The sequence below is a fragment of the Hesperophylax consimilis genome, chromosome 2 (genome assembly GCF_061612785.1).
Source record: "Hesperophylax consimilis isolate HC1 chromosome 2, BYU_Hcon_1.0, whole genome shotgun sequence".
NCBI classification, from domain to species: domain Eukaryota; kingdom Metazoa; phylum Arthropoda; class Insecta; order Trichoptera; family Limnephilidae; genus Hesperophylax; species Hesperophylax consimilis.
This window is the reverse complement of record NC_142837.1, coordinates 4,386,098-4,405,711: the sequence shown is the minus strand read 5'-3', so window position 1 is coordinate 4,405,711 and position 19,614 is coordinate 4,386,098. Positions and strand designations below refer to the sequence as shown.

Sequence of the window (19,614 nt, the reverse complement as noted above, 5' to 3'; positions counted from 1 at the left end):
GTTTGTTTATTTCGTCCCAGAGTTTCCTCGGGTTTCCGTTTAAGCTATTTATTACATTTTTGTGGAATGCGTTTTTAGTAATATTAATATGTTTGTTTGTTTTGTTTCTATGTCTAGTATATTCTAAACGAAATACCGGGTTATTTGGGCTATTTTTACATTTTCGGTAAAGATAATCTCTTTTTTTAATCATGTTCTTGATTTCTTCAGTAACCCACGGATTGCTGTGCCTAAGATTATTTACAAATGATATTTCTTTCTTCGAGGACGAATAAATATTATCAAATATATTTTTCAAACTATAGTACAGTTCTGAGGGACATTCAGTTTGTAATAGTTTTCCCCAATTTACTAGTTTTAATTTAGAATATACCATTTTACTATCAATGATTTCCCTTTTTTTATTTAAATCCTTTGTAAGTACCTCTTTCCCGATTGCTACTCCTGTTATATTTTGTTAGTTACAATACATGAAAATACAGTGTTACAACGGTTACGTATTGCAATATGGTCGATACATGAATAAACATTTTTACCGTTTAATATTTCATCCCGGGTCACATCTAATATTACACTTTCTAAACCATTTTCACTGAGTAGATTTTGATATTCTGTAATTACACTATTTTTGGTATCCAATAAGTTCAGGTTAATGTCACCACAGTACAAGTAATTTGAATCAGATGAGGTCATTTGTAATATTTGCTTTAGTTCCTTCAGATATATAGGTATTCTTGTTGCTGCTCGGCGGACGATATATTGCAAGGATGTTTATGATATCTTGACAAACAGTGGTTATTTCCCCGCAGATTGTCTCGCAGCTTTTAAAAGAATTGTTTGTTTCTTTAAAAGTATGATGGTTTTTTAAGTACATGATAAGTCCTCCTCCTCTTCTTTTTTCTCGAGTATTTGCAATCGCGATGAAGTTTGGAATATTGAACATAGATATTGTTTCGTTTTTAGTATTTATTTCCGTTAGAAAGATTACGTCAATAAACTGCAGAACGTCATTAATTTGTGCAATAAATGAATTAAAATTCTTTTTTAGTGATCTTATATTTAGGTGAATAGCCACAAACCTCATTTTGATCTTTGTATCATTTATCCAGCTATCCAAATTATAGCATTTTATAAATTTATGAGTTTGAAATAGTGTTGAATCTTCCATGACGTGAATTTATAACTGATAAAATAAGTGTTCCGGGTCAAAAGGTGTTTTTATTTTATTGTTAAATATATCTGTTTATATCACTCTCATTTGTGATGTGGATGATTTTGCCTTCACCTTCACTTCTTACTAATATTTTTGCATTTTGAACCCATATATATTTAAATTTTGTTTTCATTTTTTGTTTTGTGATGTACAGGAAGACTTTTTTTTCTTTAGTGAGATTTTCGTTGATGTAAATTCGGCCATTATTTCCATTTTCGTATATATCATTGTTTGTCAGTATGATTTTCTTTTTTTGTAACCACTCGTCTCGGTATTTTTGACGTAAGAACTTCACTATAACATTAGCCGGTTTGGAGTCTGTTCTATTCGGAAGTCTCCAAATTTTTTCAATGTTGTCGCAATTGGTGTTTAGTTTTTCCGCAATTTTTTTAATGGGTATTTCAATGTTTTCATTTTTTTCATTTCCAGACCAAACAATTCAACATTACAGTTTTTTTCTGCTTGTTCAATCTCTTGAATCCTATATTCCAGTGCTTTGTTACATTTTTCTAGATATGTATTTTTGTTTATAACTTCATTAAGTTTGTTCTCGTTTTCTTTTAGTTTTTTACCCAATTCCAAGTGTAGCGATATTAGCTCGTCGTATTTTTTGGATAGAAATTCAGTAGACTGTGTGAGGGTCTCCATATCTTTTTTCATACTGTACATAATGCTAATTTTTTGATTTATTTCATTTAGAATATTCTTCATTTCTGGGATATTTTCTTGGTTTGAACCTTGTGACCCGCTGCCCTCGGCTCGTATGTTAACGACTGCGTTATCACCTGCGTTCACGTTTATCGATCGTTGTGTTTCACATATTTCACAAATAAATTCCTTACCGACAGTGGTGTTGTTTGGATTTATACATAATTTATGTAATGTTCCACTACAGACGTTGCACTTACTTGATTCACTGTCTTTAGCGAGATATTTTTTGCATTTTTTGCACTGCACCATTTTTGATCACTTTGAGCGCTGCCCGTTTATTTATTTTACTTTTACAAGTTTTATCGTTCTCACTATGGTTTACACCGTACGTGTTCGCTGAGAGACGCGAGACGAACTTTATCTTTACATTTTTTTTATATAAATCGTCAGATCGGACCGGTTTTTGGATATTGATTTAAGCGTCTTTGTAAAACCAATATTTTGTAGCGTTCAATAGAGCTATTCCTCTTCATTCCGCTGACAAAATAATTTACTCACAATTTTGGCATCCTAGAAAAAATGTAATTGCTGACTTGCTTTTGATGGGAACCATTATAAAGAATACCACTATGGCCATTAAAATACCACTAATTCGTCATAATTTTGTTCTTTAGGCTTTTCTTGAACCTACCTTCTTGAGTTTTACGAGGTCCCGCATTATATTTAGAAGGTTTTTCGGATTTCGTGCAAAGGCAACAATATCTCCCTTGTGTAGTTTCAACAAGAATTTATTGTGAAGAAGTAAGCTAACTGGATATCATTATTCTACCGATGTTGTAGTAAAATAATTTCACGATTCTTGAAGTTAATGCTGGAGGTACTCTTTTTAATTGTTTTATTATGTACACGAAACATGAAAAAACATGAAAATGCCCTCTTGTGTGTATTCACTTTGATAAGGCTAATAATATTGTAAAGAAGAATTTCAAAAAGAAAATATTGGATGTAAAAATACAAATTAACTATGGAAGAAGTATAAAAGCTATCTGAGATATCTCAGTTATTTTCATTAGGGTGTGTAACCTATCTAAGATATCTCAGTTATTTTCATTAAAGGTGTGTAACCTATCTAAGATATCTCAGTTATTTTCATTAAGGTGTGTAACCTATCTAAGATATCTCAGTTATTTTCATTAAGTTGTGTAAGATATCTTAGATATCTCAGTTATTTTCGTTAAGGTGTGTATGTTTTTCGGTTTATTAATGTTTTTTTGGTAAATATTCGGAATCGCTGGACAAGGATTATATGAAATATTTTTAAATAAAACCTTCTGATTTACCTTAATTACTATAAAAGGAATCTGACTGCATTTGGGATATTTTTAATTTTAGCATTTTAATTTTTAATTACGTAAATCGAAAATTCACTTTCGTTGTATGGGATGACAGCTGGAATGATTTCTGTTGATGACATTTTCTCTGGTAGTAGCAGCTAGAATACATACGAGTAGCTAGAATTTGAATCATTTCAGAATGCAAATTCTAGTTAGGTACTGTTTTGGCCAAACTCGAAAAATAAAATATTTCTATGTTACTTAAAAAACTTAAATTATTTATATTTAGGTATTATTATAATTATTGTTTTATTTAACCTAAACTATAGTAACCTAACCTATAATAACCAAACCTAAACTAACCTAACCTAAATCCTAACCTAACCTATGGTAGGGCGGGGCTAGTTGAACATGATTTTGCTAATTTGACCCCAGACTCGAAACTCTTATAGATATTGTTGTTTTTTCAATTTATTAAGATAGCTTCATTATCTGGCTCTATAATATTATTCATGAAATTATATAATACGTTGATCTTATGGAAGATATTTTAATTTTTACGCAGAAGTAGAAATGGTTCAACTTGCCTCATAGGTGGGGTTAGTTGAACCACCCCACGGGGCTTGTTGAACAATATAGTGTCAAATATGTATTATCATTCAAACGAATGGTTTTATAACACAAATTGAGTTATTTAAGCAAATTTATTGAAATAATGAAAAAATACAGAATTATGTAACGATTATTTTATTTAAAAAACGAGTATAACAAAACATGTATGTTTTCTTAGAATTATTTAATCGATTAAATCGGAAATAAACATTGGAATAGTTCCAGATGTGCACTTTTGGCGTGCCCAGAGCAAGAACAGAACAGAACCCGAACAGAACCCACTCTTCTCCTGGAAAGCTCTCTGAATAAATCTCATCACAAATTAGGCAAGCATATTCTTCATAATTGTCGGACGATGAGTCTGACAATGTGAAGACTTTTTTCGTAATTGCCTTGTTTTTCGCCTTATGTGTTCTCGTCTTTTGCTTCTTAGATTGCTCTTGTGCAAGAGAATCCTTTCAGGAGTGTCTGTTAAAATAGCTGCTCTTCTTTTCTTCCTCGCTGTTTTCTAGGCCCTGACTTTGGAAATGGTCTAACAGTCTCGGGTGAAAAGTAAACACCACTTCTAGATATAGATGCTACAGTGTTTTTGTTGATATTGGGAGAAACATTATCTTTTCCTGTTGTCGGTATACCGTGTACGCATCTAGAAAGTTGAAAAAAATAATGTGTTGACGAGTGAAATAAATACACTACGTATAAAATTACAGTAAGGAATCTGAATGGGGCAAGTTGAACCAAATGGTTCAATTAGCCCCACTCATCTTTTATTACAAATTTCATCGGATAACTCATATACCACTAAATGTATTACAATTTTACAATTGACAAGATAAAGTTAAGTAAACACCAATTTCAAATTGACTTACCTTGACTTGGTACCTTTTTCCTTGGTACCTATTTTCAAAAAAGCAGTCGATCGTCTTTTTTTACTTTTGGAGCAAAAATCGCACAAAATCCCCGTACACACGCTACGGATGCCATGTGCCTACTGAATGCTTGGTGGCGCGGTCCCCACACTTGTAGCTTGCTAGAACATGCTCAGCATTCTTCGTAAGGCTTTCGGCTCCGAAGATATTGGCGTGGCCCAACAAGCCCTTTGGTTCAACTAGCCCCGCCCAACCCTATATCCAAACCTTACCCAACACACCTAACTTAACCGATAATAATCCAACCTAACCTAACCTATAATAATCCAACCTTACCTAACCTAACCTATATCCTAATAATAATCGAACCTAACCTATAATAATCGAACCTAACCTACAATAATCCAACCTAACCTAACCTAACCTATATCCTAATAACAATCTTACCTAACCTATAATAATCCAACCTAACCTATATCCTAATAATAATCCAACCTAACCTAACCTAACCTAACCTAACCTAACCTATATCCTGATAATAATCCAACCTAACCTAACCTATATCCTAATAATAATCCAACCCAACCTATAATAATCGAACCTAACCTACCATAATCCAACCTAACCTAACCTATAATAATCCAACCTAACCTAACCTAACCTATATCCTAAAAATAATCCTACCTAACCTATAACATCCAATCTATCCTAACCTAACCTAAATCCTAATAATAAACCAACCTAACCTATAATAACCTCACCTTTTTTTAATTTTTCTATTTTATAAAACATACCTAAATATCTTTATTTTATTTTTCGAGTTTGGCTTAAATAGTACCTACCTAGTATTTGCACATGGTAAAAAATATAGCCACTCGTATCAGCAAATCAACAAAAGAAAATTTTATCAACAGAAATCATTCCAGCTGTCATCCCATACAACGAAAGTGAATTTTCGATTTACTCAATTAAAAATTAAAATGCTATAATTAAAAATATCCCAAATGCAGTCAGATTCCTTTTAAAGTAATTAAGGTAAATCAGAAGGTTTTATTTAAAAATATTTCATATAATCCTTGTCCAGCGATTCCGAATAATTACCGTTTTTTTTGTATGTAACATGAATTTTATGTCAAAACTTCACTGGTAAATGCAACATGTAAAATTTAATTATTTATATGAAATTTTCAAACTGTTTTCTTCCCCAATACACTAAAAAGAGAATCAATTAAAGTGATAGCAATGTTTTTATAGCCCATCATAGCTGATACCTTTCTTAAAAAGACAGTTCAAACAAAATATCACATCGTATAGAAAGGGCACTACTAAAATAATGTAATAGAGATGAAAAAAAACAATACTTAAATAGTATTCATTCTTCATAAGAACATGTAATATGCAACCGAGTAGAAATGTAATATTATATAAAACTTGTCTATAAAACGGTTCGTTTCCAAAATAAAGCAAAAAAAGTATTTAGTAATCCTGAATACTGATTTAACAATATTCAACGTATTTTTATTTATAACTAGCTGACATGTACGGGAGTTATCCTTAAGAGATAGAAGTGCACAAACGTGGTCTTTTCTGTGGGCCTTTTTAAGATATACAATTCTGTAATACGTTATTTTGATGTAGTTCATAAGGTTTAGCCAGTGATTACAAAACATTTACTTTTCTCTACTTTCTATAAATATAATCGGCATATATTATTTATATATAAACCTTACGGATGAAATTCTCTAAGTGACAGTGAAAACTGATAATTGATGGACTTACCAACAACATTGAGTTGAATGAAGTGACTCATTTTTGGTTCCATGCTGACTTGGCACTCATACTGTCCTGCATCCCGTGGCTGGACATATTTCACCTGAAAAATAATGACAATTAGTTTTGTGCATCCAAAAATTCAGTAATATTTTTTATTGCGTTTACCTTCATCCGAGCTTACCCAAAATAATATACATTATTAGAATAATATAATTTAATGATGCCTCGGATGTCACGTGCCCAATGTTTAATAAATACTTCTGGTAGGTACGACGCGATAAAACACTGGATAAAGAGAGAGAGGTACATATAATATATATTATATATTTATGAACGAAAAGTTAGTGACGCACTGATCTAAATATTGTAACATTATAATTCTTGTTGGTCTTTTTTGTCTTAGCTGCTGTTTGGGAGTTTTTTGGGAGCACTATAGACTAAAATTATTACCTGGCTATTAGATTTATAGATTGTAGATTTATATACATAATACCTGTGGTTGTTAAAAAAAAGTCATTTCTAGCAACGTTGCTGTAAAACGAGTCACCGGAACAAGTGGGACAATTCAGTTTCTTATAACTAGACTGCCAAAAGCCTATGTCTAAATTCTTGAATAAATACTCGTAGGCTCTGAACGTTCAGTGCCAGGATATCATCAGATATCAGATTTAGTTTACACATCAAACCAAAGTCATTTTAAGCAACGTTACTATTGTAAAATGTTAGGTTTGCATGTTACACTATAAAGCCAATTGGAATGAATACTTATATCGAAACAGGTTTAAATTGTTTATTTGAAACACTATTGAATAACTCACGACCTCTGCGCCCCAAAACTAAACCTCATACCTTCGTGACACGGAGTGTCTGCGCGTGTTAGTTTCTACTAGAACTACCTATTGATAAGTCAAATGTTTATTTTTACACTTGGTATTTTAATAGTCTTATAATATTGTACAATTTGAAATAGTAGATCAAACAATACGGCTGCCCACTTATTATGTTAATAGTTTTAAAAATGGTGCATCATAACTACAAAGGTGATCACCATGATCGAGGGGTAAGGCTCTCGACTAGTAATTCGGAGGTCACGCAATAAAAACCCGGCGTGCGCGATTATATTTTATTTCTCAAATTTGTGTTTTTTACCGAAATATTCATAATAATATAGAGTATGTTTAACGTGTTAGATATTCTTAATATCGCCCTGGTGTGAAAAACCACCGTTCTGAATTGAAACGTTGCTTGAAATGGCTTAAGCCATGTTTGGTAACCAGATCTGAGTAGTCAGATTCTTTCCAACTTTCCTCTTCCCCTTACTTCAGCCTTACCAAACATAGTTGGGAATGTAATAGTCTCACTGGCTCCATAAGGCTGGGAGCAGTTGGGACTTTTGTGCGATATTCACAAAATTAAAACGTTAAAAAAATCTGTAAATTTTGTGTTTATCTATAAATTTGATGTCATTGTGTCCATATTAAGCGATCAAGAGTTTTAAAAAAAATATTATTATTTTGCAGGTATTCCAATGAAGCCTGCGCGAAGGAGCCTGCAGTTGGACGTATACCCTGTGTACCGATACGGACTTGGTGAGCTGAACGGATACGAGCAGAACACTCGTTTATAGTTGATGTCGGTTTCATGAAAACGGACCGAAGTGGGCTCGATTGTGGAACGCGCTACCTTTCTGTTTTACCTGCTGCATTTGATCCGGGCCTCTTCAAGACCCGCATTAATAAATCCCTTCCTACAGCCTACAGCTTCTACTTCACCCGCACCACAACACTGCCCAACTTGGTGACGAATTAGTTCCCGTGTCTTTATACTGATGTGATGTGTAATACAAAAATAAATATGAAATAAGCAAATACACACAGTTTTTGTATATAGTCAATAATACCTACTTAAATAATGTTGCTCTGCAATGTCCGTGCGTTGCATCTTACCAAATACCCATTGATATTAATAAAAAAAATAGCTTCTGACATTTCCTATACAATCTGATGACAACATGCTACACTAGCACCTCCTAGCGGCGTGAGTTGTGCGCCTTGGTTTTTTTTCATGCATTTTAATGGATTTTTGAAAATAATGTCAACGTGAACATGCTACAATAGCACCTCTAGCGGCTGGAGTTGCTGATATTGCCAATGTTTTCTTGGAGTATTTGATCTTACTAACTGATGATTGTTTAAGCCAAAATTTATCTTTGCATTTAAAAATAGAATCAATATTACCATAAAGAGATAAATGGAAATAAGTTCTTATTTGTGTGTCCGTGTCAGAAATAACCTATTTTTTCCCGTACCTAAGTAAAAAAATATTTACAAGTGTCGAAATTTTCTCTTGGACAGAAAATCAATTTCAGCTACTTCTCCAGGGCCTAGGAATAGAAAGGTCTTATATAATTTGGCGTCATCAGTTTTCTGGTCAGTGAATTATTTTAAAGTTTAAAAATAAAAACTAAATTGACAACATTAAGCAATTGCAGCTAAGTAAAATATTTTTTTACTTGTTCTAAAACAAAGTTTTTTTATCGGGAAACCTAAATCCAGCTATAATATTTCTCATGGTAATTTTATAGTTTGACATTAACGCCGCAATTTATTATTCAACATCACCACTGAGATATTTCACGATTGACATCAAACATTTACTTCAAATTATTATTATTACCGTGAAACTTTTATGGTGGTGTAAAAGCCATCAGTTACGTGACAAATGACATTTCAACGCAACCCTGGATATGATTGATGATTAAATTGCCTATCCCTGTAAAAAATAAATAATTATATAAACGAAAATATATATTATTAGTATGGGGCCAGCCATCGCGAATGGCAGCAAAAAAAATAAAGCTTTCAAATACGCCTTAAATAAACGTGGTTTAAGAGATTATGTAAGTGTAATGGATGCCATACATAATATTATGTAAGTGTAATGGATGCCATACATAATATCATGTAAGTGTAATGGATGCCATACATAATATTATGTAAGTGTAATGGATGCCATACATAATATTATGTAAGTGTAATGGATGCCATACATACTATAATGTAAGTGTAATGGATGCCATACATAATATTATGTAAGTGTAATGGATGCCATACATACTATAATGTAAGTGTAATGGATGCCATACATAATATTATGTAAGTGTAATGGATGCCATACATAATATTATGTAAGTGTAATGGATGCCATACATAATATTATGTAAGTGTAATGGATGCCATACATAATATTATGTAAGTGTAATGGATGCCATACATAATATTATGTAAGTGTAATGGATGCCATACATAATATTTCTAACGTAATGAAGATATTTTAAATTGAGGAGCCTCGGCTGAAGTCAATAACAAAAAAAAAACACATAAATTTGTTTTTGACCAGCTTAATTTTTTTTAAACTCTAACTTTTTTGGAAAAACCCTTCCTTCATCAGAAGAATATTAAAAACTAAATATCCTGTTTTTCATATTCTTCTGATGAAGGAAGGGTTCATCCGAAACCGGTAGAGTTTAAATAAAATTAAAGCGGTCAAAAAAAAAGGTACTTTTTATTGTAAATTATGATGAATCACAAAGTTAAAGCTTTTTACAAATACAAAGTCAATTACATTTTTTGAAGTTAAAAATTATTAAAAAAAATGTTAATTTTTAATGAAAAAAAAAATATTTAGGATAACTTATAGCTATTTGTTGAATCATCGATCAGCGCCATTTTGCATTTTTACCGTGCAAAACGATGTGATGAAGATTTTTACCATCCAACCTATCAATCATGCGAGAAGAAACGATTTTTTCGCTTCGTCAAGCCTTATATCATTTTTTTGGAATTTATTTATTTGTAATAAAATAGCGTAAGAGTTGACTCAAACATCACACAATTCGGACTGGGTGTATTGGTACTAGTAACACTAGTAATATGACTGGGAAATGGCATTTTCTCTTGCTTACGTAAGTATTGTCATTAGCATGAAAATGACAAAAAGCGTACAAGAATATCGATTTGGAATATTCGAAAAGTTTAAGTTTTTTAAATTTAAAAATATTTTTTAAGTCTTTGGTTTCGATACCCCCATTTTGCCGGGTTTTAATTAATTGTTTTTTAAATCACCAAACAAATCCTTCAACATTATTTCGTCATTAATTTTGTGCCGAGTGATTCTTGGTTTTCACGTGTATTCATAACGATGTCAGCACGAATAATTTTAATTATTGTTTTAAGTTGAATAAACATAATTTCATGTCAATTTTCCGAGCGTGCCAACAGCGCTTGTGTGTCGGGGCGTTTCTGTCAGTTGGAATGTAGGAATTGCGACACGATAAAACTGTCATTTTTATTTTCAAAATGTGGGTCGTTTTTTTCCCATTTGATTCTTTATTCGTGACCGGTCAGTGGCTGAGTTGACATCGCGTTTGGGTCCCACCCAGTCGTAGTGTGTTCAATTCCTCAGCTGGCTAAGTCCTTCATCACAACCTAAGCAACATTTTCCGTTTGCTGTGGTGGTAGTAGGAGAATATCAAATATTGTCAGGTTATTTGTAACTCGGGAATGTTTGTCTTTAAAAAAAATATATTTTTATAAATATATATTGAAGAAAGCTCGATGTGAAAGAAAAGAACCATTCCTTAACAGAAACTAAAAATAATCACAACATGGCAATAGTATTTTTTATTGTCTTTGTTTAAATAACAATCAATAAATACTAATTGGATTTTTAATTTAAATTGTTGGAACATGCACAAATTATGCGCTTTGGCGAAAGCGACTAATCTAGCTTTATATCTACGAAAAAACACCACCACACGAGGGGGCAAAGATTTTTAAGGTCTTACGGCCAGGGTTGGGCTTATGGGTAGCGTTTCTAATCCAGTCACTCAACATATCAACAATTGAGGAATAATGTTGGGATTTATAACTGGGTTTACTAGAAATTTAAACAGTGTTACGTGTATTATTAAACCGTTTTTATGCTTTGTTATGAGTCAACTTGAATACAATTCTCCCGTCTGTAACCTACCAATATATTATTGAAAGAACACAAAATATAATCTTATTATATACCATTGATTTGGTTGAGCAAAAATAATCTTTTAAATCAACTGAATACGCTTAAATTGTTGGACAGAAGGATTTTCATTGACTTGGTATTTCTATATAAAATTCTAAATGATTGATTGCCACGATTCGGTTTTGGATTCCACTACGTAATGCTAGAAGCCGGGATTCATTTAAGTGCAAAAATTCTGGGACTAACTACCATATTATGTACTCCTCGTGGTCCAGAACACTATATGAGGGAAACATTTAAGCTGAGTCAGTGGACATCTTCAATTTATCACAAAATAAGCAACAAAGTTATGATTGTTACTGGGGCAGTTCTGTTATGTATAAAAAGTTGTATAATTTTTACCATTCCCATGTAAAAGCACTTAAAAGGGCGTGAATAATTAATTAAATTTATAAAACATTACAATAATCGATTCAACGTTTAGAAGTTTATAAAATAATACATTAAAAATCAAAAAAGTTTCAGTTTTTGGCACGTACAACTTAAATACCCACAGTATAAAATAAAAATTAAATTCTATTTTTAAAGCAATTAACTCCATCTAAATATTAACGATCGTCTTTTTCCTTGTATTGAATGAAAACGAAAAAGACAGAAGATACTAGATCGATGATTTCACGTACGACCTTTCGCTGGAAAAAGTGTAGTCATGAATTTTTCCTTCCCTATTTTTAATTTGAAGTTAGTTGGTGTCTACCTAACTATGAGCAGAGCATGGAATTATCTTAGGGGCAGAGGTATCTTTATTTGATTGGTATATAATGTATAGTTATGGATGATATAATATATAATGGATCTCATATTTATATATATAATTTTTTTTCTGAAATCGCTAATATTGTCTTCAATAATTAAATATTACAATTTCAGATTTTACTCAATAAAGTTATTCCAAAAAATATATATATATTATTATATTAATGGTATGTAGATATTTCACTTGTTCTGTGATCAACATATTACAATGAAGTTTGTTTTTTGTGAAATCTCTTCTTTTTGACTTGTTCTTTACTTGTTTTTGAATCCTAGATTGTTTAGTTTGTGTTTTAATTACGACCGGAAGTAACTTTGTCCTTTGTGCAGAAGTAGTTTTTATAGCGGATATAATTTGTTAGACGAGTACATAGTTTTGGTTGTTATTTTTGTTTCTATGGAGTTTTAATGTGCTTTATTTGTGTGTGTGTGTGTGTGTGTATATGTGCATGAGGGTGTGTTTATGTGTGTATGATTTGTATTTTGTGCGTTTGCATAAAGTTGTTTTATGAAAAGTTTGTCAAGTTCTGTAAACATTAGCCTAAGCCAGTGAGTAGTCCTAAATGCCTTTTTTTTCCTCTGTTCACTTTCAGGTGAATGAATCAGAAAAAAAACTCTCCTGTATAAGTTACTGTTTGTCATTACTAAATATATTATAAGACAGCGGTTCTGCATACCAATGTATTAGATACAGATAACGATCGGACATGCCTGGTAGTTAACAAAAACACGACTTTGTGAAAAAGATCTCACCTGTAATGTCCAAGTATTGGAAGCTTCAACCAGAAAGGCCTGAAACCTCTCGTCAGCAATGAAGGTATAGCGGTCCACTGTGAGGATGTGAGCGTCTCGTCTTCTGATCCAGGACACTGATTTGTTCCCTAACTGTTTTACCTGCGAATAAGAAATTTGTTTTTAGAAACCTACTAATAAAGTTGGTATACATGAAGAATATCACACTCCAGCCATTTGCCAAGCTTAGAAGACCAAGAAGTCGAGAAAACTCATGAAGCTTCTAAAATATATGATGAGTAATAAAACTAATCAAATTGTTACAATTTTCATGTATACAGACCCTCGTGTTGTATTTTTTTTATATTTTTTTTATAGTGAATACCTCACAAGAGTCCCAACTGCTCCCGTCTGGAGCCAGTGAGACTATGGCATCCCCAATTGGGGGATGTTGTGAGGCTGAAGGTAAGTGGGGAAGGGAAAGAAGAAGGTGGGGAAGTACCTGGCTATTCAGATCTAGTCACTAAACACGGCTAAAGCCATTTGGAGCAACGTTTCAATTCTGAATGGTCTTACACCAGGGCGATACTGGTAGTATCTTCCACTCTGGAACGTGCCGCAAATATACTTTATATTATTTTAATTAATTTTTAATTAATTAATTGTGAAATAACACAAATTAATCAAATAAAATTTATTTGCGCACGCCGGGTTCGAACCCGCGACCTTCGGAATGGCAGTCCAATGCGTTACCACTGGACTATGCCGGCCGTCAGTTAATATTATTATATTAATATAGACCAAAGATATTAGAAGAACGAGATATGCTATGTTAGCCGCCGGACCGTAGGCGGAGTACTACCTAATTAGGGTACTTTGAATACTATCGAGACGTGTACGCACAGAAATCTGTTCTATGTATTAGTGCGGATACCTTAGCGTAAGCGAAGCGCGAAGGTGTGCAGTAGTATTGGTGAATAAAACCGGCGACACTGGGCAAAACAATTCCACACAGTACGAACTGCTCATAGCACATCTCGTTCTTCTAATATCTTTTATATAGACCCTCATGTTGTATTAATACAGACCCTCACGTTGTATTAATACAGACTCTCGTGTTGTTTTAATACAGACCTTCATGTTGAACACTTGTACCTACTCATTTTAAATATATGCTCTCATTATGCTATATTATTACTGTTATGTCTCCTTTAAATGTATCTAATGTAAAATAAATAAATAAAAATAAATAAAATGTTGTTTTAATACAGACCCTCGTGTTGTACTTATACAGACCCTCATGTTGTATTAATACAGACCCTCGTGTTGTATTAATACAGACCCTAACCTTGTATTTTCATACCCTCGTGTTGTATTAATACAGACCCTCATGTTGTATTAATACAGACCCTCGTGTTGTATTGATACAGACCCTCGGGTTTTATTAATACAGACCCTTACCTTGTATTTACAGACCCTCGTGTTGTATTAATACAGACTCTTATGTTGTATTAATACAGACTCTCATGTTGACACGCTTTGATAAATAATAATAAAATTTGTTACACATTTCTCAAAATTAACGAAGAGATTTCAGTGCATAAAAAAACATATTTGTTAAAGAAATGATTTATAATCTCACATTATTAAGATACATTGATGATGCCTTCGAAATACGAAACAGCTGTCACGAAAAATTATGAATTACTAACCGTGTTATTTATCGGCCATGAAAAATTTGTTCCCTTTGAACACCGCTGCGGCCGATAGCATTCAAAATATACTTTCCTTCAGTGAGTTTTTCCATCACACAAATTAGTGTTCGTTGCTTACTAAAATAAATTTAATCAGTTTGAAAACAAAATAAACGATGAGATAAGAGTTCTAACTTTTCTTTTCATAAATAGCAGCCGTATAAAAAAAATAACTAAGTTACTACTGCGTCATTCTTCAACGCACGGTTGTGTTTTCTCTATTTTTTATAGTAAAAAAATACCTATTAAGCTTTATGGAATATATAGTAAAACTTCAAAATTATTTTCGAAGTTCAAATATTTTTGTATAACACAATATACAAAGGTACAGTTCTAGGTCCGTTACTGTTTATCATCTATGTTAATTATATATTCATACAAAAACTAAACGGGAAAATAATATCGTATGCTGATGACACTGTCATAATAATCGAAGGTACGGATTGGAATACTGTTAATAACTTGGCAAATGCTGATATTAATATACTGAAAATTTGGTTCGATAAAAATCTTCTCTCCCTAAACACAGCAAAAACAAAATTTATCCCATTTTCAATCAATAAATTTAAATCAGAGCCAGATTTAAACATTATAATACACCAACACAAATGTGCCAGAACTAACTGCAATCAAACTTGTCCTATCCTTAGTCCAACATCCAAAATCAAATATCTTTGTGAACTCGTCAAACGGATTAGGAAATTTATTTATATATTTATACCATATTGTGCATTATTGTTGTTCAGATTATTTGTCGTCCTGGGAATGTTCAGTTGGGTTCCATGATACCTCAACACAGTGACAATTCAACACACTTTTAAAAAGTGATATCAAGTCATTAGAAACGATGAAAAAAAATTAAACCTAACCTAACCTAACCTACTTAACCCAGTTAATAAAGTTTTTGTTTCATCACTTTCCATGACTTTTTAAAGATGTGATGATTTATCTGGTCACCGTTCAGTTGTATGTCCCGTGGGTGGTTTATTTATGTTCGTCTCCGTCGCACGTCAGAGCCTCAAATCCGTTAAAGCACTTTATGTTTGATCAGTGCTTTATATAATATGTTTGTGTTATTTAATTACTTTGGTCTACTAGACCGATGTATGAGAAATATGCTTTCAAGCCCTCAAAGTTATACCAGTTCGTGAACAATTTCAATAGTGCCTTGGGACGTAAGTCTTATGCCAAATCAAATTATTTAGCCTGTGTTTCTATACCGGTCAAAGTTAGCATTGTATTTCAGGATGCCTTTGTTTGTTCAAAATTCGACTGCATGTTGTGCGGCAATAATTACTTTTCATTATAAATGCATATAAATGAAAACATAACCTCTTTCGGGGTTCCGCAAGGTAGTGTGCTTGGACTAATATTGTTTTTAATCTACATTCATGATTTGTGTAATTAAAATATTCCAGGTAAAATTGTTAGTTTCGCAGACGATACTGCTTTTATATTTGAGGGTAAAACCTGGAGAGATGCTTTTTACAAATGTGACTTAGGACTAAGAGCAGTAAAGAGTTGGCTGAATAATAACATCTTAACTTTGAATACAATAAAAACTAAATATGTGACATTTAGTATATCATCAAAAAGTCAGCCTTCTGACACTCATAATCTAATTATACATAATTGTCTGCTAAATTGTAATTGCCACCCCTTGGAAAGTGTAGATTGTATCATGTATCTAGGTGTAAAGATTGATATTTTTTTAAGACGGAATGACCATATTGATATATTAACAAAGAATATCAGGAGATTTACATTTATTTTTATAGAATTTCGACACATATTGGATAAATAGAAATTAAAAACTGTCTATTTTGCCTTAATCCAATCACCACTTTCTTATAACATAGTATGCTGGGAATCATGTATAAAGTCCAATGTTGAACCACTAAATATTACTCAAAAATTAATCTTTAAAGTCATGTACAAACAATAAATTCTGTTATTCATCCAACCTACTTTATAAGGAATGTAATGTTATGTGTATAAAACAGCTATATATCACTCAAACACTTTGTCGATTTTTTATCAATATCAATATCAAATTTGCTGAAAGAACACAACAAACGCGGACAACTAAAATTAGCTCTGCATTGAACTTTGTGGCGGTACATACTAAAACTTCTTTTGGTCAAAGAAATTATTTACATCAGGCACCACTTATGTTTAATATTCTTCCAAATCATATTAAGTCTACCAATTCATTAGTTAAATTTAAAAAGTTAATTTAAAAAATAAATATATATTATTATATATAGTTTACACATAACATAATATTATAACATAGAATCTAAGTAAGAATCGTGGCTCCCTTATCAGGCACAAGAGCTCCTCTTTTCTGATAAGGTATACATGACCAATTATGAACCTAAATATTATATTTTGCAAAATATGTATGAATTAATGTAACCCATATGATCTATATTAAAATAATAATAAAAAAATGATTTTTGTATTGACAGACAGTTTTAAAATTTTTTCATCCTTGTCCTTTCTTAAATAATAAGATTTTATAAAAGTCCCATTTACTAAAAACTGAATGTCGCCCTATCTGTCTTTATTATCTACTTTGCTTCTTCTTTTGAATAATGAGTAAGGCGATACACTACGTCGTGTAATATTTTGAATCGAGCCGCTATCAATAACACACCTTACGTAAATGGCGATAAGGCTTAAATTCCCGCTTCACACTATCCACCTGTTTTGATTTATGCCAGAAAAAAACATGCCAAAAAAGTGCCTTTTATTTTATTTTGTGGATGCTCAGGCACAAATATTTAAATATTTATCGATCATTTTATAAATAACTTAATTTTCCACATTATACAATAAAACCATAACCGAAAATGGGTTGGTAAGTAGGAGATTTTGAACTTTAAACAGTTTTCATAGGCCCATACATTATTTTTTTCTGGGCTTATAAAAAGACTTGCCTAAAAAATAATCGATTATTTCAAAGGCCAGGATGTATTCTACTCGCACTATTTAATTAAAGCATCTGAAACACATGATTTTAAATTACTACGTAGTGCATCTACTTAATGATTAGTTATGGATCAAATATTGTTACTATATACTGTAAAATTACCCATCTGCTAACACATCTCATACTTATTTTTTAATTAATTTTGAAACATTTTGTGTTTGTATGTAGAATTACTTTATGTTTGTGATTACTCTTATGTTTGCTTCACTTAAATGTAAATTTTTAACCTCAATACGGGCTTAGTCCTAGTGAGGTTGACTTTTATGTGAAAAAAACATGTTTTATGTATAGTGAGATGCAAAAAATAAATAAATGACCACCGCCAAGGAACTATCGCAGTATTTATGTTGTCCTCCCTCCACTGTTCAACGGATGGAATTGGGAATTTTAATGGCCTAAACCTACAGCTAATCACAGCAAAGTAGAAATAAATCACATTATTACGAGTTCTAAATAAACATTTCTGATAACGTCGGACGAGATTACGGGAAACTGGTCATACTTGTGACAAAGAAATAAATATCAACACTAAAAAATGACTTTACGCTAAAATAATAACCTGAAAACTTTCACCTAACTGTATTTTGCGCATTTTGAAAAAAATGTTCAATCCAAAAATGTCAAGCACCAAAGCCAATATGTAAAACTGTATAGTTTATTGTAAAATAAATAAACGAGATTTAGGGTGATGGTTTAGGTAAGTTGAACTGACATATTTAGAGGTATGGCCCCACAACGTTACCTTTCCCTCGGCAAGCTAACATCCGAGAGGAAAAATACCTAACTAAATACACTTCCATTAAAGAGGAGGTTCCCAAAAAGGAAGACCCAATTCGAGTTTGTCTTATAAAAGTTGGGCCAGATTCGATCAAGTCAGTTGAAAAGGAATTAATTCTTCTGAAAACCAAAACCAAGTCTCCAAGTGAAATATTTTAAAAGTGTTTTATTCAGAAGTAAAATCAGTTCCCTTCTAGTTTAAATTCAGTTTTATCCTAAGTATTAGATTCAAGTGTCAAGTCAGATTTAGAAATCAATTCTTTTCTGTACTTTGACATAGCTTCACTCCACTTTTTCGCAACACTCCCCGAGGCTGATTTCGTGACAAGTTGTGTCCAGCCCAACTATCGTTAAAGTATCTGTACGATCACATAACTGTCTCGTACACAAGGCATCTACTTTGCGCACCATTAAAAATGACTACAAAGGAAAATGTTGAATTCGTGATAAATGAAACTCAAAGTTTGTGTATCTTTTTACAAAACGATTAATTATTCAGTCGATCTATTTAACCATTGGTGTGTGGTTTCTTTTATCCTACGATTAATTATCATTTCGCATTTCATATTTTGGCAGAGTTGTTCGTTAATCGGATATGCCATTTTGTTGGAGGTTCACTAGCCAAAAGGTTGGCCTTGGGCTTCATTGTTTTTTTCGATTGCGGGAGAATTTGAACCACGTCGCTGCATCATTTTACCATTATTCTTTTAATTTTCTCAGTTCAATCGACTACGAGAATATTATTCCGAGGAAACAATACGATTCTGAAGATCAGACTAGCAGTGAGAGCAGAATTTTGGAATAAAAATGGCTCTCGTTCTATCTAACCAGCTACAGCACAGTCATCACTCTTGGCCGTGCGGTCCATTGCGTCCTCGGGACCTTCCAACTTTTTTCCGAGTCTAGACGTTTCCGGATGCCGCTGCTTGGGACGTCCTGCGATTGTTCCTGCATTGGACCGATCATTTGTTGGCTGGCCAACACTGCCTCAGAGTCTGGGTTTGACTTGATGGAGATGACTATGATTGCTCCAGACAGTAGAGGAGCGCAAATCAGCATTCATGGAGGC

The 19,614-nt window shown here is 32.5% G+C and overlaps 1 protein-coding gene across 1 annotated transcript in view; it reads right to left on the bottom strand.

The window, feature by feature from the left end:
• LOC149425629 (junctional adhesion molecule B-like) overlaps window positions 1-19,614 on the bottom strand; it is a 237,142-nt gene that overhangs the window by 16,314 nt on the left and 201,214 nt on the right. Inside the window, exons 4-5 of the mRNA XM_089644341.1 lie at window positions 13,041-13,181; window positions 6,459-6,552 (exon numbers count right to left, since the gene is read on the bottom strand). Coding sequence (XP_089500467.1) covers window positions 6,459-6,552; window positions 13,041-13,181 — 235 coding nt within the window. The remainder of the gene's footprint in view (window positions 1-6,458; window positions 6,553-13,040; window positions 13,182-19,614) is intronic.